The sequence below is a fragment of the Perca flavescens genome, chromosome 14, assembly GCF_004354835.1.
Source record: "Perca flavescens isolate YP-PL-M2 chromosome 14, PFLA_1.0, whole genome shotgun sequence".
Classification (NCBI taxonomy): domain Eukaryota; kingdom Metazoa; phylum Chordata; class Actinopteri; order Perciformes; family Percidae; genus Perca; species Perca flavescens.
Window position 1 is genome coordinate 20025800 of NC_041344.1, and position 14121 is coordinate 20039920.

A 14121-nucleotide genomic window follows, 5' to 3' on the forward strand; every position below is an offset into this window, starting at 1 on the left:
TCCTGGCCAGCTATTATTGTAAAAGATAGCATTTGCGGGCCTGACAATTGTGATAGAATTAGTGCAGCGTATTGGGGTCGCAGTGTCTCAATACTTGAAAGTGGACTTTCACCTGGCTGATTGCAGTGTTTGGGCACAGCGGGCACCTTTACAATAGGGTGACCATATTTTGATTTCCAAAAAAGAGGACACTCGGCCTGGCCTCGAGACAAATCCAGACAGTGGTGATTTTCAGAGGTTAATGAACATGCTTTATTATGCCTCAATTGTGCAAAAATAACTTCTGTAATAAAATAAAATCTGTAACAACATGTAACAAAATAATAGCTCTCTTTTAAAATAAATAAATAATATGAAATAATGTTCTAAATATGACCTCTTCTGTGTTAGAAAATCCAGCTTCAACAAAATATCTCATAATACCTTTTCAATGTAATAACATAAATAATAAAGACACTGAAAAATGTGCCAGCTTTGCACACGGTGCACTCCGCCTCCCACTTGTCCGATCCCGACCGGGACGGTACGTGGGACATTTTTTTTGCAGTTCAACTGTGAAGCTGCACTAGTCTTGTTTTATGGTTCTAAGTGGCCTGATGTTTATACTTGTGCGCTAGTGTGTGCGTCGAGACGGCGTGTGTGTGTGTGGGGAGTGGGTGATATAGAGCGGGGGAGAAGTGAGAGTGACAGCAAGCGAGTCCTACCGACTCTAGAGTCATAGTGACAGAAACAAAGTGTCTCCCCTGTGTTTTCTGACCACGGTGGGAAATCTTTAGCAGGAAACGTTTCGGCATTTTGTGTGTAATGCTGCTCCGCTGTCTGCCCTGGTCCCTGTCTGTCTGCCCTGGTCCCTGTCTGTCTGCCCTGGTCCCTGTCTGTCTGCCCTGGTCCCTGTCTGTCTGCCCTGGTCCCTGTGTATGTGCGCGTCGCAAAGCCGCTCACAAGGCAGCCTCTCGGGAATTACGTCACACAACCAAGTAGCCTACCGTAGTTTTGTGTTGAGCAAAGTGCCCGTCAATTTAAGTATACGCTTAATGGTCCCATGAAAAACAGTGAAAAACGGACATTTTAATGAATTTATTTATATTTATTTTCTTCTTCTCCTTCTGCCTCTTATACAATAGGCCCATATTGTACATCCACTGGTCACACTAGCTAAAAAAAACTTGTCTGTTTTTGCTCTCTGCCAGTCAGGGGTCACCCAGTTGAAGTGTGTTCAATCTCCAAGTTCATGACCACAAAGCTCACTAATTATAACATAACATTATAGCTCATTTCTTTAACATGTACAAAAACTAAAGTAAAAAACTAGGCTAGCTGTTACCCCCTGTCTCTTATGGCTAAGCTAGCTAATCATCTCCTGGCATTCCTTTAAACTAAAAAACAAATGAATGGATGTATGCAGTAATTATTACACCTTGTTATAGGTCAACAGACAAACAAACATTGTGGAATTTTTATTTGGCTGTAAAGTGAGTTCACCAGCAGAGGTGGTGTCAGCTGCTGCGCTGTTCTGATGTGATGTCCCCCCCCTGCTTGGCCTATATTCAACAATGATTATCTCTTTAAGGTGCAGCAACTGCTATGATAAGTCTATGTTGATAAAGTTGTTACTAAATGACCCGGCTGGGTAAATGTAACTGATGTATACCGGTCATCATTAAACAGTAAAACATTAAAAACATTGTTTGTTTGGTCTGTGAGCTCCTAGGGGACAAATTTAAAATAACCCAACACCTACAAAATCTGAACACACTCCTTAGGTCTTAACTGTTGATTACTCGCAGGTGGTATAATCTCAGAAAATATGGGTAAACCATGAAAAAGAAAGGAAATCGGATTTGTTGTGTTGAAGAAAGCAGTCACATAACCACAGGGACAGTCAGCTGACACATTCTCAAAGCAGTGAGACAAACACGTCTGTGTAATTATCTTACAAAAGGCATGAACAACCTTCCGTCTGTTCTAGTAAATCAAAGGCACAAGAATACGTATAAGTGTGGTTCATTCATGTGTTCACACTGTCTAAGTGATTCAATACAAATTATTATCTACAATGCAGTTAAGTGACAATCTGATATGCATAGTTTCCCTTTAATGCCAATCCAAAATCCAGTTAATCATTGGAATAAAAGAGAATAGTCACCTTCCAGCTATGCAGTAGGCTACAAATAGAATGGTGGTTGTATGAATGACCAGCATGCATCTGACTGAGTGCATTTTGTGTTGCATAAGAAAAGAAGATAAACAAACAGTAAGCTAACCTAATCTTCCCAGACCCGGAGTCACTGTTCATAGTGCTGATTTCTTCATCACCAGAAACAATTTTAGACACACTCAAACTAAGCTGGAAAAGTGCTCTCAGGGGGTGCAGGTGTAAATCTTTACTTCTCGACTGTAGCCGTGTACAAGCTTGGCATTGATGCTACCCAGAAATCGCTTAGAATGATACCGATGCGTTGAAGATTTTAGTCGGTTACACTGGCAACAAATTGATGATGTTGTTTCATTGTACCTGTAACACTAACAACCTGCTTCCCTTGCATAATGTTTACTTTTTCATGCATATGGAAATCCCACCTACTGTCACCTATTTTTCTATATTTACCATTGTCAGGAGCAACACATTCCAGCGGGAGCAGCAGGTTAGCCTGCACAGATAAAAGTTGGACAGTATGGAAGCAGCACCTAACCAGCCTGTGTTTTGATTCCTGAGGAAAATATGTGAGGTCAGGATGACAGGACATCAACTTGTAGGTGAGACAGCATCATGTTAGATTTAAACTCATAAAACTGTATGAACTCAGTGCAATATAGAGTTGCCATTTTACCCAGAGCTTGATTCAGTTGCTATCAAATTGATTGGAATTATTGGAGCCCAAAAGTGAAACTAAAACTTGTTCTGTGACATACAGATGGGAAACTGTGAGCTCCTGCTGTGTCGCAGGTAGGATTGTTTTCACTCGTCCTCCACACATAAGTTGATGCACTGTGAACCAACAGGGTTTATATATAAACAGTGGACAGAACTGTTTGGACATTGAGGTAGGGGTGATGGGTGTCCCATTAAATAGAAATAAGGGATGATGGTATGTTGTGGTTAAAGGGTTTTGTGTGTGTGTGTGTGTGTGTGTGTGTGTGTGTGTGTGTGTGTGTGTGTGTGTGTGTGTGTGTGTGTGTGTGTGTGTGTGTGTGTGTGTGTGTGTGTGTGTGTGTGTGTGTGTGTGTGAAGGATGTTTCGAATGACCGCGTGTCCTCAAAGTCACAGATTCATTCACGGTCAGGAAAAACATAGAGTTGATTAACTCACTGCAGGCTACACCGTGCTGCACTGCTCAAAGGAATTAATACTGTAGTACATTTTCAATGATTGACATTTTGTTTTGGGAAAAAGTTGCAGCACTGTGATATTGTGCTGCATACCACTTCACTGTCTGAGTTGTTAATAGTTAGTGAAGAGTTAGTTGACTTGCCTTATTAACCTTACTTTTAGGATAAACAAACAGAACACTCTTCAAAAACAGATAATAAAATCCTACATTATCACTGTTGTAAATCAAAGGTCACTCCTGCAATGCAAACCATTCCCTCAGTATTGTTCATAAAACTTATCAAGTACTATAAAGTGAATAGTATTGTAAATTATGATTGGCATATGTAAAGGGCCCATCAATGTTTTTGTTACTGAGATGCCCCTTATGATAGGCCTGCTCTTTTTTTATTTTGATCTATCAAAGTAAATTAATATTTACATAAAGACATAGATACAGGACTAAATATCCTATATAGTATAATTATGTTTTTTTTAAACTATGATGAATCCCTGTGTGTAGATTTAAAATGAAAAAGTGCAAGTGAACAGTTTTAGGTCAATTTACCAGCACTTTTTAAAGCACGTTCACACAGTAGACAATACAGGGGGTGATTCATGGTGTGTAATGCTGCCTTCAGGGGCTGTTGTACATACTGCTTCCGTGATTAGACATACATTACACTTCAATGAAGTAGGAAAAGGACAGTGGTGAAAGAATTGTTCAGGTGTTTTACGTAAGAAAAAGTAACAATACCACACTGCTAAAATACTACATTACAAGTCCAAGCCCTGCATTCTATTATTAGCCAAATGTAGGCCTATTAATTAAAGTATCAAAAGTGAAAGCGTTAAATGCAGAAAAATTATCCACGGGAGTTTTATATATTATATTATTATTGCGGAGGAATTAATGTGTAAGTAGAATTTTACATTATACACATTATTACAGTTATATTTTGTTAAGGTGAAACAAATATTAACTATTGTATATAGCCTACTTTTTGTGTATTTTAATTTATGACAATGCATCCTATGTTTTGTGCATAAAATCTTGATTTGTAAAGTAACTAGTGGCCTAACTATAGCTGCCAGAAAATGTAATTGAGTAAAATTTACAATATTTCCCTCTGACGTGCAATAGAGTGTAAAGTAGTAAAGTAAGTAGATTATACAGTATTACTAAAGATTAAAAAAAAATCATAGGCTATAGCCTACATTACATGATTGAGTTCAAAATCCTAAGAATTTAACCCAATTAAATGTTTTATTCAGAGAATCTTTGTACAGCTTTAAAAAAGAAAACAACAAAAACAGGGTCATCACCAAAAGACCTAAATGTGCTAATGTCTAAATGTTTTTATAAACAGTTCTTGAACGCAGCACAGCTCCGCACGTTGAATGTAGGCTACAGGCTGTAATGATAGTACAGTAGTTTCCGAATGACAGCAGCTGTTGTGGGCGGTGCAGGGCCGGACCGGACGAGGAAGACGAGCGCGACGTGACTGCCCCGATTGTTGTAGTGAACGGATGTGAACGTGGTGCTTTTGTTTATCCTCTTACGTCCGACTAGCACACCTTTAGGTCAGCTCCAGTAGGCTATTTAGGCTACTCAGGACATTACGGCATGGGGGGTTCAATGAGTTCAGAATGTAGCCTATAATCTACTGTATTGTTTGTATGTTTTAGAAAGATCAACAGTGATATCTGGTTTTACATTAAACATATGTTATGGCAGCTATTTGTATTTCTCATGGTGTGAAGTAGCTAAATACGTTATGTATTAATACAATATTGAAGTATACTTGTACTTTACATGAGTATACCCATTTTATGCTACTTTAGGCTACTCCAACTCCACTACGTTTCAGAGATAAATATTGTATTTTTTACTCTACATTTATTTGAGATTTATAGATACTAGTTTCTTTTTACATGTTAACATATATACGTATATATGATGCAGTGGCCTACTATACTAATCTATCCAGTAGTATACAAAGTATCTCAAATTGACTTCACATTGACAAACTACAACATAAAAAAAATGCTCTTACATGTATTTGTCAGTGATAAAAACAGAATGATGAGGGGTCATTCTGCTGTATAATGATACATACTGTACTTTTACCTGAGTAGCTACAAATTTTAACTGCAGAACTTGTAATTAAATATCTTTATGTTGTTGTATTGCTACTTTTACTTCTGAATACATCTTCAACAACTGGGTGTTACTGTTTGTTTTTACAAGTATTTGCTAAATTGTACCAAGCATGAGACAAATAAGGAAAGTAGCCTATGACATTTTTTTCATCATCACTGTCAAATGTGAGGAAATGGAAGTTTGAGTTCTAATATTAGTGCATTTGTCCTCAGTGCAGCATGTTCCAATGGTGTCCCCCGGTCTACATGTAAACAAGGTGCAAAGAACTGTGTAGAGCTTAGCCTGAAACCTGCACACACACACACACACACACACGCACATGCACAAGCACACGCACACGCACACGCACATGCACACTCATACAATACAGTATATCATGCTAAAGAGAGGATAGGCATATTTTAGTTCAGGGGTGAAGACTATTTGTGAGACACATTTTTAAACAGAGTAACATAAATATATACACATACAGACACGTAGGGTGGGTGGGTCAGGAAATCCGTGACATCCAGAATAATAATGGCCTGTACACCAAATACAGTGACAATCTTCTGCACAATATGGCACTCTTTACCACTTTATTCAATCAGTAAACAGAAACCAGCAACTGAAGTTTAGACAGACAGACTAACTCCATCTTTTTTTTCTTTAAAACTTTATTTATTGAGTTTTCGGTCGTTATTAATAAACAATACACAATGAACAAACAATAATAGTCATAAAATCCCCTCCCTCCCTCCCTTAACCAACAATTGTCTCGGAGGGAAATAAATAAGTGAGTAAAGAAGTTTTTTTTAAATGCACATCGTTAAGTACACTAAATGGAAACAAACAAGGGGGACCAACTCCATCTTCCTCTGTATGAGCAACTGAAGGAAATCTGGTCAGCTCAATCTCCTGGTATCATTTCCTCAACACTTTAATGTAAAATTTGGGGCTTGTAAACATTCGAAACAGCAGCAATTTCTGTGTCTGGCTAAGGTCCTTTTCACCCTGACATAGGACTTAATAAAATATCCCTAAAGAAGCTGCTCTGGAGGATGAATGCAATGTGAAAATTACATGAAAGCATGAGAAATAAAATGTGAGAAAAATGAGAAGCAGTGAAGAAAGGGGAAGAGACATGTTTTTTTTGTCTCCGTACCTCAGTGTGTCACTCAAGTCAGTCACATGCTGAGCCTTTCTGTCTGACTGCCAGCTCTGCTCTCTGAGTGTAATCTCTGTTGACCAGTCAGTGGATGGAGGGATGGAGGGAGGGAGGGGGAAAAAGATGGATGGCAGGAGTGCTGCATCGCGATCTAGGTCGTCCACCAGTAATCCCACAGAGTGGAAGCATGTTGCGGTGGGCATACAATGCCAAATGCTGAGCTCACCCAACTCCTCTTCCTTGGCCTCTGTCCAGCCAAGTTCTCGTCTCATGACCTCTTTCAGTTTTTCTTCGACTGCAAGACTCACATGCTCTAATGTTATCTGTGAGAAATTCCTGACATAAGGGCTGTCAAGTAGGGATACATAATAAAAAAAGAACTATTTTGTGCAGGGGCTTATTTAAATCTATTGCCTCCAAGCCTTAGACCAATCTGATTTCTATGCTTGGAATTTTTTTTTTTGACAAACTTTGATGTGAACCTGTGACCATAAAGGGCCATAAATGAACCCATGTATTTTCTGTGTTCATGGCATCAAAGTGACCTGACAGCAAGCATGCGATGGAGAGTGAGACACTAATGCCTGGCCGCCAATTCTTTTGTCCAGGAACGTTTGTACTATGAAGGTGTGTCGGTACAGTCCGCAAAGAGCCACTGTGCAAGAAAGTTAATGTAGGGTTGTTTTTTTTCCACAATCCTCGACTCTGGGCCTTTGTATCCTCAATAAATCCCATATGGCTGGTCAACTAATGTGACTCTACCCTCAACTCAGAATATTTGATGAAACATTCGGCTTTCTTTCACAAAATTCATATCAATCATTATGCAACTTCTACCACCTATTGTTAGTACTAACTCAATGTGAGCTGTACCAAAGATGTTCATACGGACTATGTAGGTCATGGTTCAGATAATGTACATTGCAGCACAGCTTGTACCGCAAATAGAAAAGCACACAGATTTCATCCTTTACATATTTGCTCACCTTAACCTTGCCACGGTGGTCAGTCAACCCAGTATAATGTCAAGGACTAAATATGGTGACTGCAGCATCAGGGAACAGGGTTTAAAGTTCAAGTGTTCAAATTTAACATCTGCACTGACATGCATGGTTGATCTTGGCATGCACCATTAGATGTTGTAGTGTCTTTACAATAACCCTAGACATGGCAGGAGGAATACAGAAGTATAACTATATAAAGATTAATAATGATAGTGTTCAACAAAAACGTAAGTACCAGGATGCAGAAGAAACGCCTTTAATCGTTCTGTGTTTGATACGAGGGAGTGTGTTGACATTTCAAACTAAACTTTGAAATACTATGTTGTCCTTGTAGTCACATGCTGAACTCAAAACACAAAACAAACAATGTTTTAAAAAAAAAAAATAAAAAAAAAAATAAAGTATAAAATGTCCCTGGAAACAGTATTACATAACGTTAATCAAGTAGAGCTTAAGGAGATTTCAACCGTGAGTTTTTTTACCAACAAAATACAGCCACAAATATAGATATATGACACAATGAGAAACATGGGCCTTGTGTCCTTTGAATGCGTCTGATTTTAAAGAAAAATCTCTGAAGTGTACGGTCCACGCAAAAACGTATAACATATAAAAGTGCAATTCGAAAGTAGGAAAAATACTGTTACAAACGAAAACGGAAAGCATCATGGGTAAATGCAGGTACAGGGTAAGTGATGTAACTGCTGTGTGGGCTGGTGAAATAAGGAGCAGCACTGGCTCTTGTGTAGACAGAGAATGAGGGATCAGAGCACACATCCATCCTGATGGGCTGAGCAGCTGCATTAGCAGTGAGTCTATGGTGTGTGCCACCCCCTGTTGGGCAGATGGGGGAACTTCCAGCTGAAGCTTGAAGGAGGAGAGGCTCCTCAGAGTCCCAGCTGAAGCTCCTCTTTGTCCCAACGCGTCTGTGTGTGGACCGAGGCTGCTGCTCCACTCTGAACCGCACACTGGACAGAGGAGACGCTCTGGGGGCCCGAGCAGAGGGACTGTCTCTCTTCAGGAGGGATTCAATGGAGAAAGGACTGCTGAACTTCACCTCACAGCTGATCTGAACAGCTGTGCAGGCTGCAGGTTCAGGAGAGTGGAGAGCTGAGCAGTGCTCGCATGGTCTGCTCACGTTCTCCGTTTCCACTTTGGAGGCCAACTCAGGGAAGAGCTGCAGGATTCCTTTGAAGTGACGACGCACCATCTTTGCTGTGATCTGACTGGGATCCAGTTTCCAGTAGTTTCTCTTACTGTGCGGAGAATCTGGGACCACTGGAATCTGAAACATACAACACAGGGTTTTTAGAAATAGGTTAATTTCTTCCTTTAATAAAACCAATGTTTCCATTTGAAATATACATTTTTAAATTAAAATAAAAACTTACCTTGACAAAACATTTGTTGTTGGATAAACAGACTCTGACGTTGTTCTCCACATATCTTCTGTCTTCACAAATTAGTGGTGCCAGCTTGTCCATCAACTACAAAACATCCAAGTTGAAATGAAGTTTTAAAATGACACAATCTTGTTTCCAGACAGTTATGGCAAATGTCTTGACTCTCTTACCTGAATAAAAGTGAGCATCTTGCCTGGAGCGTTTTGGAGGACGACAGCGATCTTAGCCAGGTAGGTGGTGCTCTTACTGAACACACCTCGCTGAGAGCTGCTGGCTGGAACAAGGAGAGGCAGCTGAGCTCCAAATTTCTCACTCCTGTTCTGCATCTTGTTTGATGAAGAATCAGGTCTTCACACACAGAGTAGTGTGATCACAACCTCACTGAGAGCAGATTTGGACCTGAAGAGGTCAGCTCTGGATACAAGTTCTGTCGGGACAATAGGACATGAAAGGGTGTGCGCTGCAGGTTAACGAGGACCTTTTGATAAGTAGATGAGCCATTACTGCTGGAGGTGGAGCCAGTGATCACAACAGTAGTCTTACATAAAGGTCATCAGCATGTCTATATGGACGTTTTGAGAGTATGAGCTGTCTGATTTTCAAACTTCACATCAAAACCTTAAAGGTAACAGTAGTCTAACCTTGCATACATATATTAGTTTCATGTATTAATTAGAACTTGTTTTCAGACTTCATCTAAAGTAACTGATACAAAATACATGTACTAAATTGGAAGAAGCTTTTGTCCAAAGCAATGTGTGAATTTAGTACAATCCAAGCCACAGTAAAACAAAGTACTATACAAACAAATATTCAAAGTATTGTCAACTTTTGAAGCTTTAGTAATACAATTTAAAACTAATTAAAAACCTGACATGTAAAATGATCAACATCAATAACTTATCCGTTTCAGAGTGTATTTCAGTAGTTCACTTTTGAATAATCTTAAAAATGAATTCACTAGTGAAATGTGTAGTGATCACATTGAAGTTGTTTTCACAGTGGAGCAGCAGACAAACTGCAGAGGATTCTCAACTGTCTGCAGGTGTGTGTTGTTCCTCCTTCAACCTGGAATACGGTTAACATTTTACCTTTAGTAGTTATTACATAACCAAGGTTCCAACTTACATGTTGTTCAACCTTATTTCTCCAGAGACGACATAAAGAGGTTGCATTTCATCCTTTCAAAGCCTGGTCTGATACTACACAATACACAGCTGAGCGACACTGACATTCCAATGAGCAATCTAAATCCCATTCCAGCAGTTTGCACATCCCTCGTCATCACTCCTTTTAAACTCAAATATTGTCCTTTGTCCCATATAATGATGAAGGTAATTTACATGAGTGATCCTCATTCAAATGCAACAATACATTACCTGTGCTGAATGCTTTAAAAACAAGTTTAGGACTCGACTCTGAGGGCTGTGAGTCTGCAAGTTTCCATTTTGACCAAACACTAGACCAGCTGATTTCACTTGTCTTTGATTGAAGCTGTGTTACCCAGCTGCTCTGGGGTCTGTTCCAAGAAGCGGTTTAGTAAGGCGTCTAGATAACGAAAAAAGGACAATTGTCAGATAGCTCTAAGAAGTTTGAATAAAATTGTCACTATTACATTTGGAATCATGACTCACCCAGACCACCCAGGTAATTCACAGGCAAGAACCACACTATCAACTAAGATGCAAAGAAAGGATTGATTAAATATGAAACGTGTGAGAAGTGACTGGTAGTTGGGAATGGCTGCAGTGTGGCCCCCAGGGGACCCTATGAGAGATGATAGAGGAGAGACAGAAAAGAGGGACAGAGGGTGAGGAACGGAAAGCGAGAACAAACGGGTGTGTAGGACAAGAAGGTGTTTATAGACGTAGAACAGGATTGAGGTGGGTTTGAGGTGTGGTCCTGCTCCTGAACGTTCATTATTATTCCCCTCATATATTACAATACAAAATGCCTCGTGAAAATCAAGGTGAATCAGCAGTGAAGCCACAATCTATTAGAATAAAATAAGACCATCACAAATCAAATCATCTCCCAGCTTGATTTTAATGATTCAATTTTTTTTTTGACATTTTAAGAGCTATATAATATTGAAGAGGTGGGCATTTAGATTTTTCTTTAGACAGTGACATTCTCTTTCCAGAGCAACCAACTCAGTGGTCAGTGGTGTGGCAGGACAGATCATAATCTTATGTTGGTAATAAATATAGTGCATGTCTAATATAAGTTGGGAAACAATACATATTAAATAATACAAAATATAAAACATGTCAATCTATTTAGTGGTTAAAATGAGCCATAATTCATGTAGAAAATGAAATAAAAGGATTGCACTATTATCTTGAAATTGTAAAATGCACACAGTGTACTTTAAAACATGTTTACTGTGCGTTAGTGAACTACTCCAGTTGTCTGTTCGGTCAGTTGAACTGAATGTGAATGAAGCTTAGATGAGGTGTAAATCATTGGAATGTGACCAAAGATTTGCATCCCGCTCAAATCCATTGTGTTTGATGTATTCAGCCATTTAAACTGTTAGAGTCCAGTGCCTCACTTGTTTGTGAAAGGGCACAGTAGTTGAATCTACTAAGTATGCATTATGTATTCTTTCAATCATCTCTGTACACATTATTAGAGAAAGATAAAATATTGCCTGATAAATTAAAAACTTACTCTATAAATACTAGCTTTGACTGATATTAGTGTGTTCTTGTTTTTTAAAAGGGCAACAATAGACTGAAGAAAAAAGAATGCACATCTTGCCAGTATCCCTAATCACCTTAATCTGTCTGAAACTAATTACAAAAGGAAAAGAAATTCTCAAAAAGGCATGCTGATTTGTCTGTACACATGAAACGTGGTACTGAGGCACAGTCTGTCTGTGATCTGTGATGTGAGTCTGTTTGAAGTCCTCATCATCTTGACTCTTCATAACACCAACATTACACTTCTTAAACACCTTATCAGCCCTTCAGCTGGATTCAAGAAATCTTTAAGTATTTCAACATTGTCTTTCCAAACTCTTCTGTATAGAATAAAAAGGTAGATTTCTATATATACAACATATAGAAATCTACCTGTATAGAATGAGAGCATTGGAAAAGGACCTTCTTCACAACATGTCCACAGGCAGCCACCTCAGGGTGAGTTCAACACTGACTGTGATACTGTAATGGACTGAATCAAAAGAGATCAGCACCTTGATGTAACACATGTTTAAATATCAGTAAATGACACCTTTTAAAATATCATTTTTAGGGAGTAATTGGTAAAAAAAAATCTTCCCTATGGTGAACAAAGTCTCAGAACATCCATATAGACATGCTGATAAATGTTATGAATGTACACTTTTTCTGTGATCACTGGCTCCACCCCCAGCAGTAATGGCTCATCTACTTATCAAAAGGTCCTCATTAACCTGCAGCACACACCCTTTCATGTCCTATTGTCCCGACAGGACTTATATCCAGAGCTGACCTCTTCAGGTCCACATCTGCTCTCAGTGACGTTGTGATCACACTACTCTGTGTGTGAAGACCTGACTCCTCTGATTCTTCAACAAACAAGATGCAGAACAGGAGTGAGAAGTTTGGAGCCAGCAGCTCTCAGCGAGGTGTGTTCAGTAAGAGCACCACCTACCTGGCTAAGATCGCTGTCGTCCTCCAAAACGCTCCGGGCAAGATGCTCACTTTTATTCAGGTAAGAAAGAGTCAAGTTGTTTTCAAGGACTATGATTAACAAAAATGTCATATTGCATGAAACATTTTTCAAAAATATAAAAACAAAAACCAACATTTTGTTTAATTTCACTTTGAATGTTTTGTAGTTGATGGACAGACTGGCACCATTCATTCCTGAAGACAGAAAATCTGTTGAGAACAACATCAGAGTTTGTTTATCAACCAACAAATGTTTTGTCAAGGTAGGTTTCTATTTCAAAATTTTGAAAAAAAGTTTTATTATATCAACTTAACCAATGTCTCTAAAAACCCTGTGTTGTATGTTTCAGATTCCAGTGGTCCCAGATTCTCCGCACAGTAAGAGAAACTACTGGAAACTGGATCCCAGTCAGATCACAGCAAAGATGGTGCGTCGTCACTTCAAAGGAATCCTGCAGCTCTTCCCTGAGTTGGCCTCCAAAGTGGAAACGGAGAACGTGAGCAGACCATCCGAGCACTGCTCAGCTCTCCACTCTCCTGAACCTGCAGCCTGCACAGCTGTTCAGATCAGCTGTGAGGTGAAGTTCAGCAGTCCTTTCTCCATTGAATCCCTCCTGAAGAGAGACAGTCCCTCTGCTCGGGCCCCCAGAGCGTCTCCTCTGTCCAGTGTGCGGTTCAGAGTGGAGCAGCAGCCTCGGTCCACACACAGACGCGTTGGGACAAAGAGGAGCTTCAGCTGGGACTCTGAGGAGCCTCTCCTCCTTCAAGCTTCAGCTGGAAGTTCCCCCATCTGCCCAACAGGGGGCGGCACACACCATAGACTCACTGCTAATGCAGCTGCTCAGCCCATCAGGATGGATGTGTGCTCTGATCCCTCATTCCCTGTCTACACAAGAGCCAGTGCTGCTCCTTATTTCACCAGCCCACACAGCAGTTACATCACTTACTCTGTACCCGCATTTACCCATGATGCTTTCTGGTCGTAATGTGTTTTGTACCTGACATACCAGCTTTTTGCAGCACTTTTCAATAAAATGTAAAAACAAATAATTTTTGTGTAGTTTTTTTTTTTTTTCTCCAGTAAGTAGTGTACAACATAGCATGTAAACAAACACTTGATAAAAAGTGATGCAAATAAATCATCCATTGCATGAGGAAAACAATAAAATGCATTATCACTAGTCACATTTATACAATTCAAAAAAGATGTTAAAACATTACATTTGTAAAAGCATTTCTGATCAAATTATTGTCAATACCACACAAAAGTTGATTTTATACTATAAGGATAAGCAAAAGTAAACTACGGTAAGAATTATTATTATTGACCTCTACCTATTAATGTCCACATTCAGGAGGCTAAAGCAAGCCTGTCAAAATAATAACTGAATGTATTGAAACAAACTCTCCCTAATGTGTGTAATCATTAAGAAG

General features: G+C 39.4%; 2 protein-coding genes across 4 annotated transcripts; one reads left to right on the top strand and one right to left on the bottom strand.

Annotated features, from left to right (window-relative positions):
* Positions 1-7865: 7865 nt before the first annotated feature.
* Positions 7866-10550, bottom strand: LOC114568153 (forkhead box protein H1). Of its 2 annotated transcripts, none has more exons than XM_028597570.1 (4): positions 10408-10550; positions 9199-9455; positions 9017-9112; positions 7866-8910 (listed from the first exon to the last, which is right to left on the bottom strand). In XM_028597570.1, the coding sequence occupies exons 2-4, from the start codon at positions 9352-9354 to the stop codon at positions 8269-8271; spliced, it is 894 nt and encodes a 297-aa protein (XP_028453371.1). In that variant the 5' UTR covers positions 9355-9455; positions 10408-10550; the 3' UTR covers positions 7866-8268. The 2 variants fall into 2 exon arrangements, with proteins under 2 accessions (XP_028453371.1, XP_028453372.1); XM_028597571.1 differs by lacking the exon at positions 10408-10550 and adding an exon at positions 10157-10401.
* On the top strand, positions 9544-13723 carry LOC114568154 (forkhead box protein H1). 2 transcript variants are annotated; one of them, XM_028597572.1, is made up of 4 exons: positions 9544-9653; positions 12486-12727; positions 12855-12950; positions 13038-13723. In XM_028597572.1, exons 2-4 carry the CDS (start codon positions 12596-12598, stop codon positions 13671-13673), a joined length of 864 nt encoding a protein of 287 aa, XP_028453373.1. In that variant the 5' UTR covers positions 9544-9653; positions 12486-12595; the 3' UTR covers positions 13674-13723. The 2 variants fall into 2 exon arrangements, with proteins under 2 accessions (XP_028453373.1, XP_028453374.1); XM_028597573.1 differs by lacking the exon at positions 9544-9653 and adding an exon at positions 10588-10675.
* Positions 13724-14121: the final 398 nt, after the last annotated feature.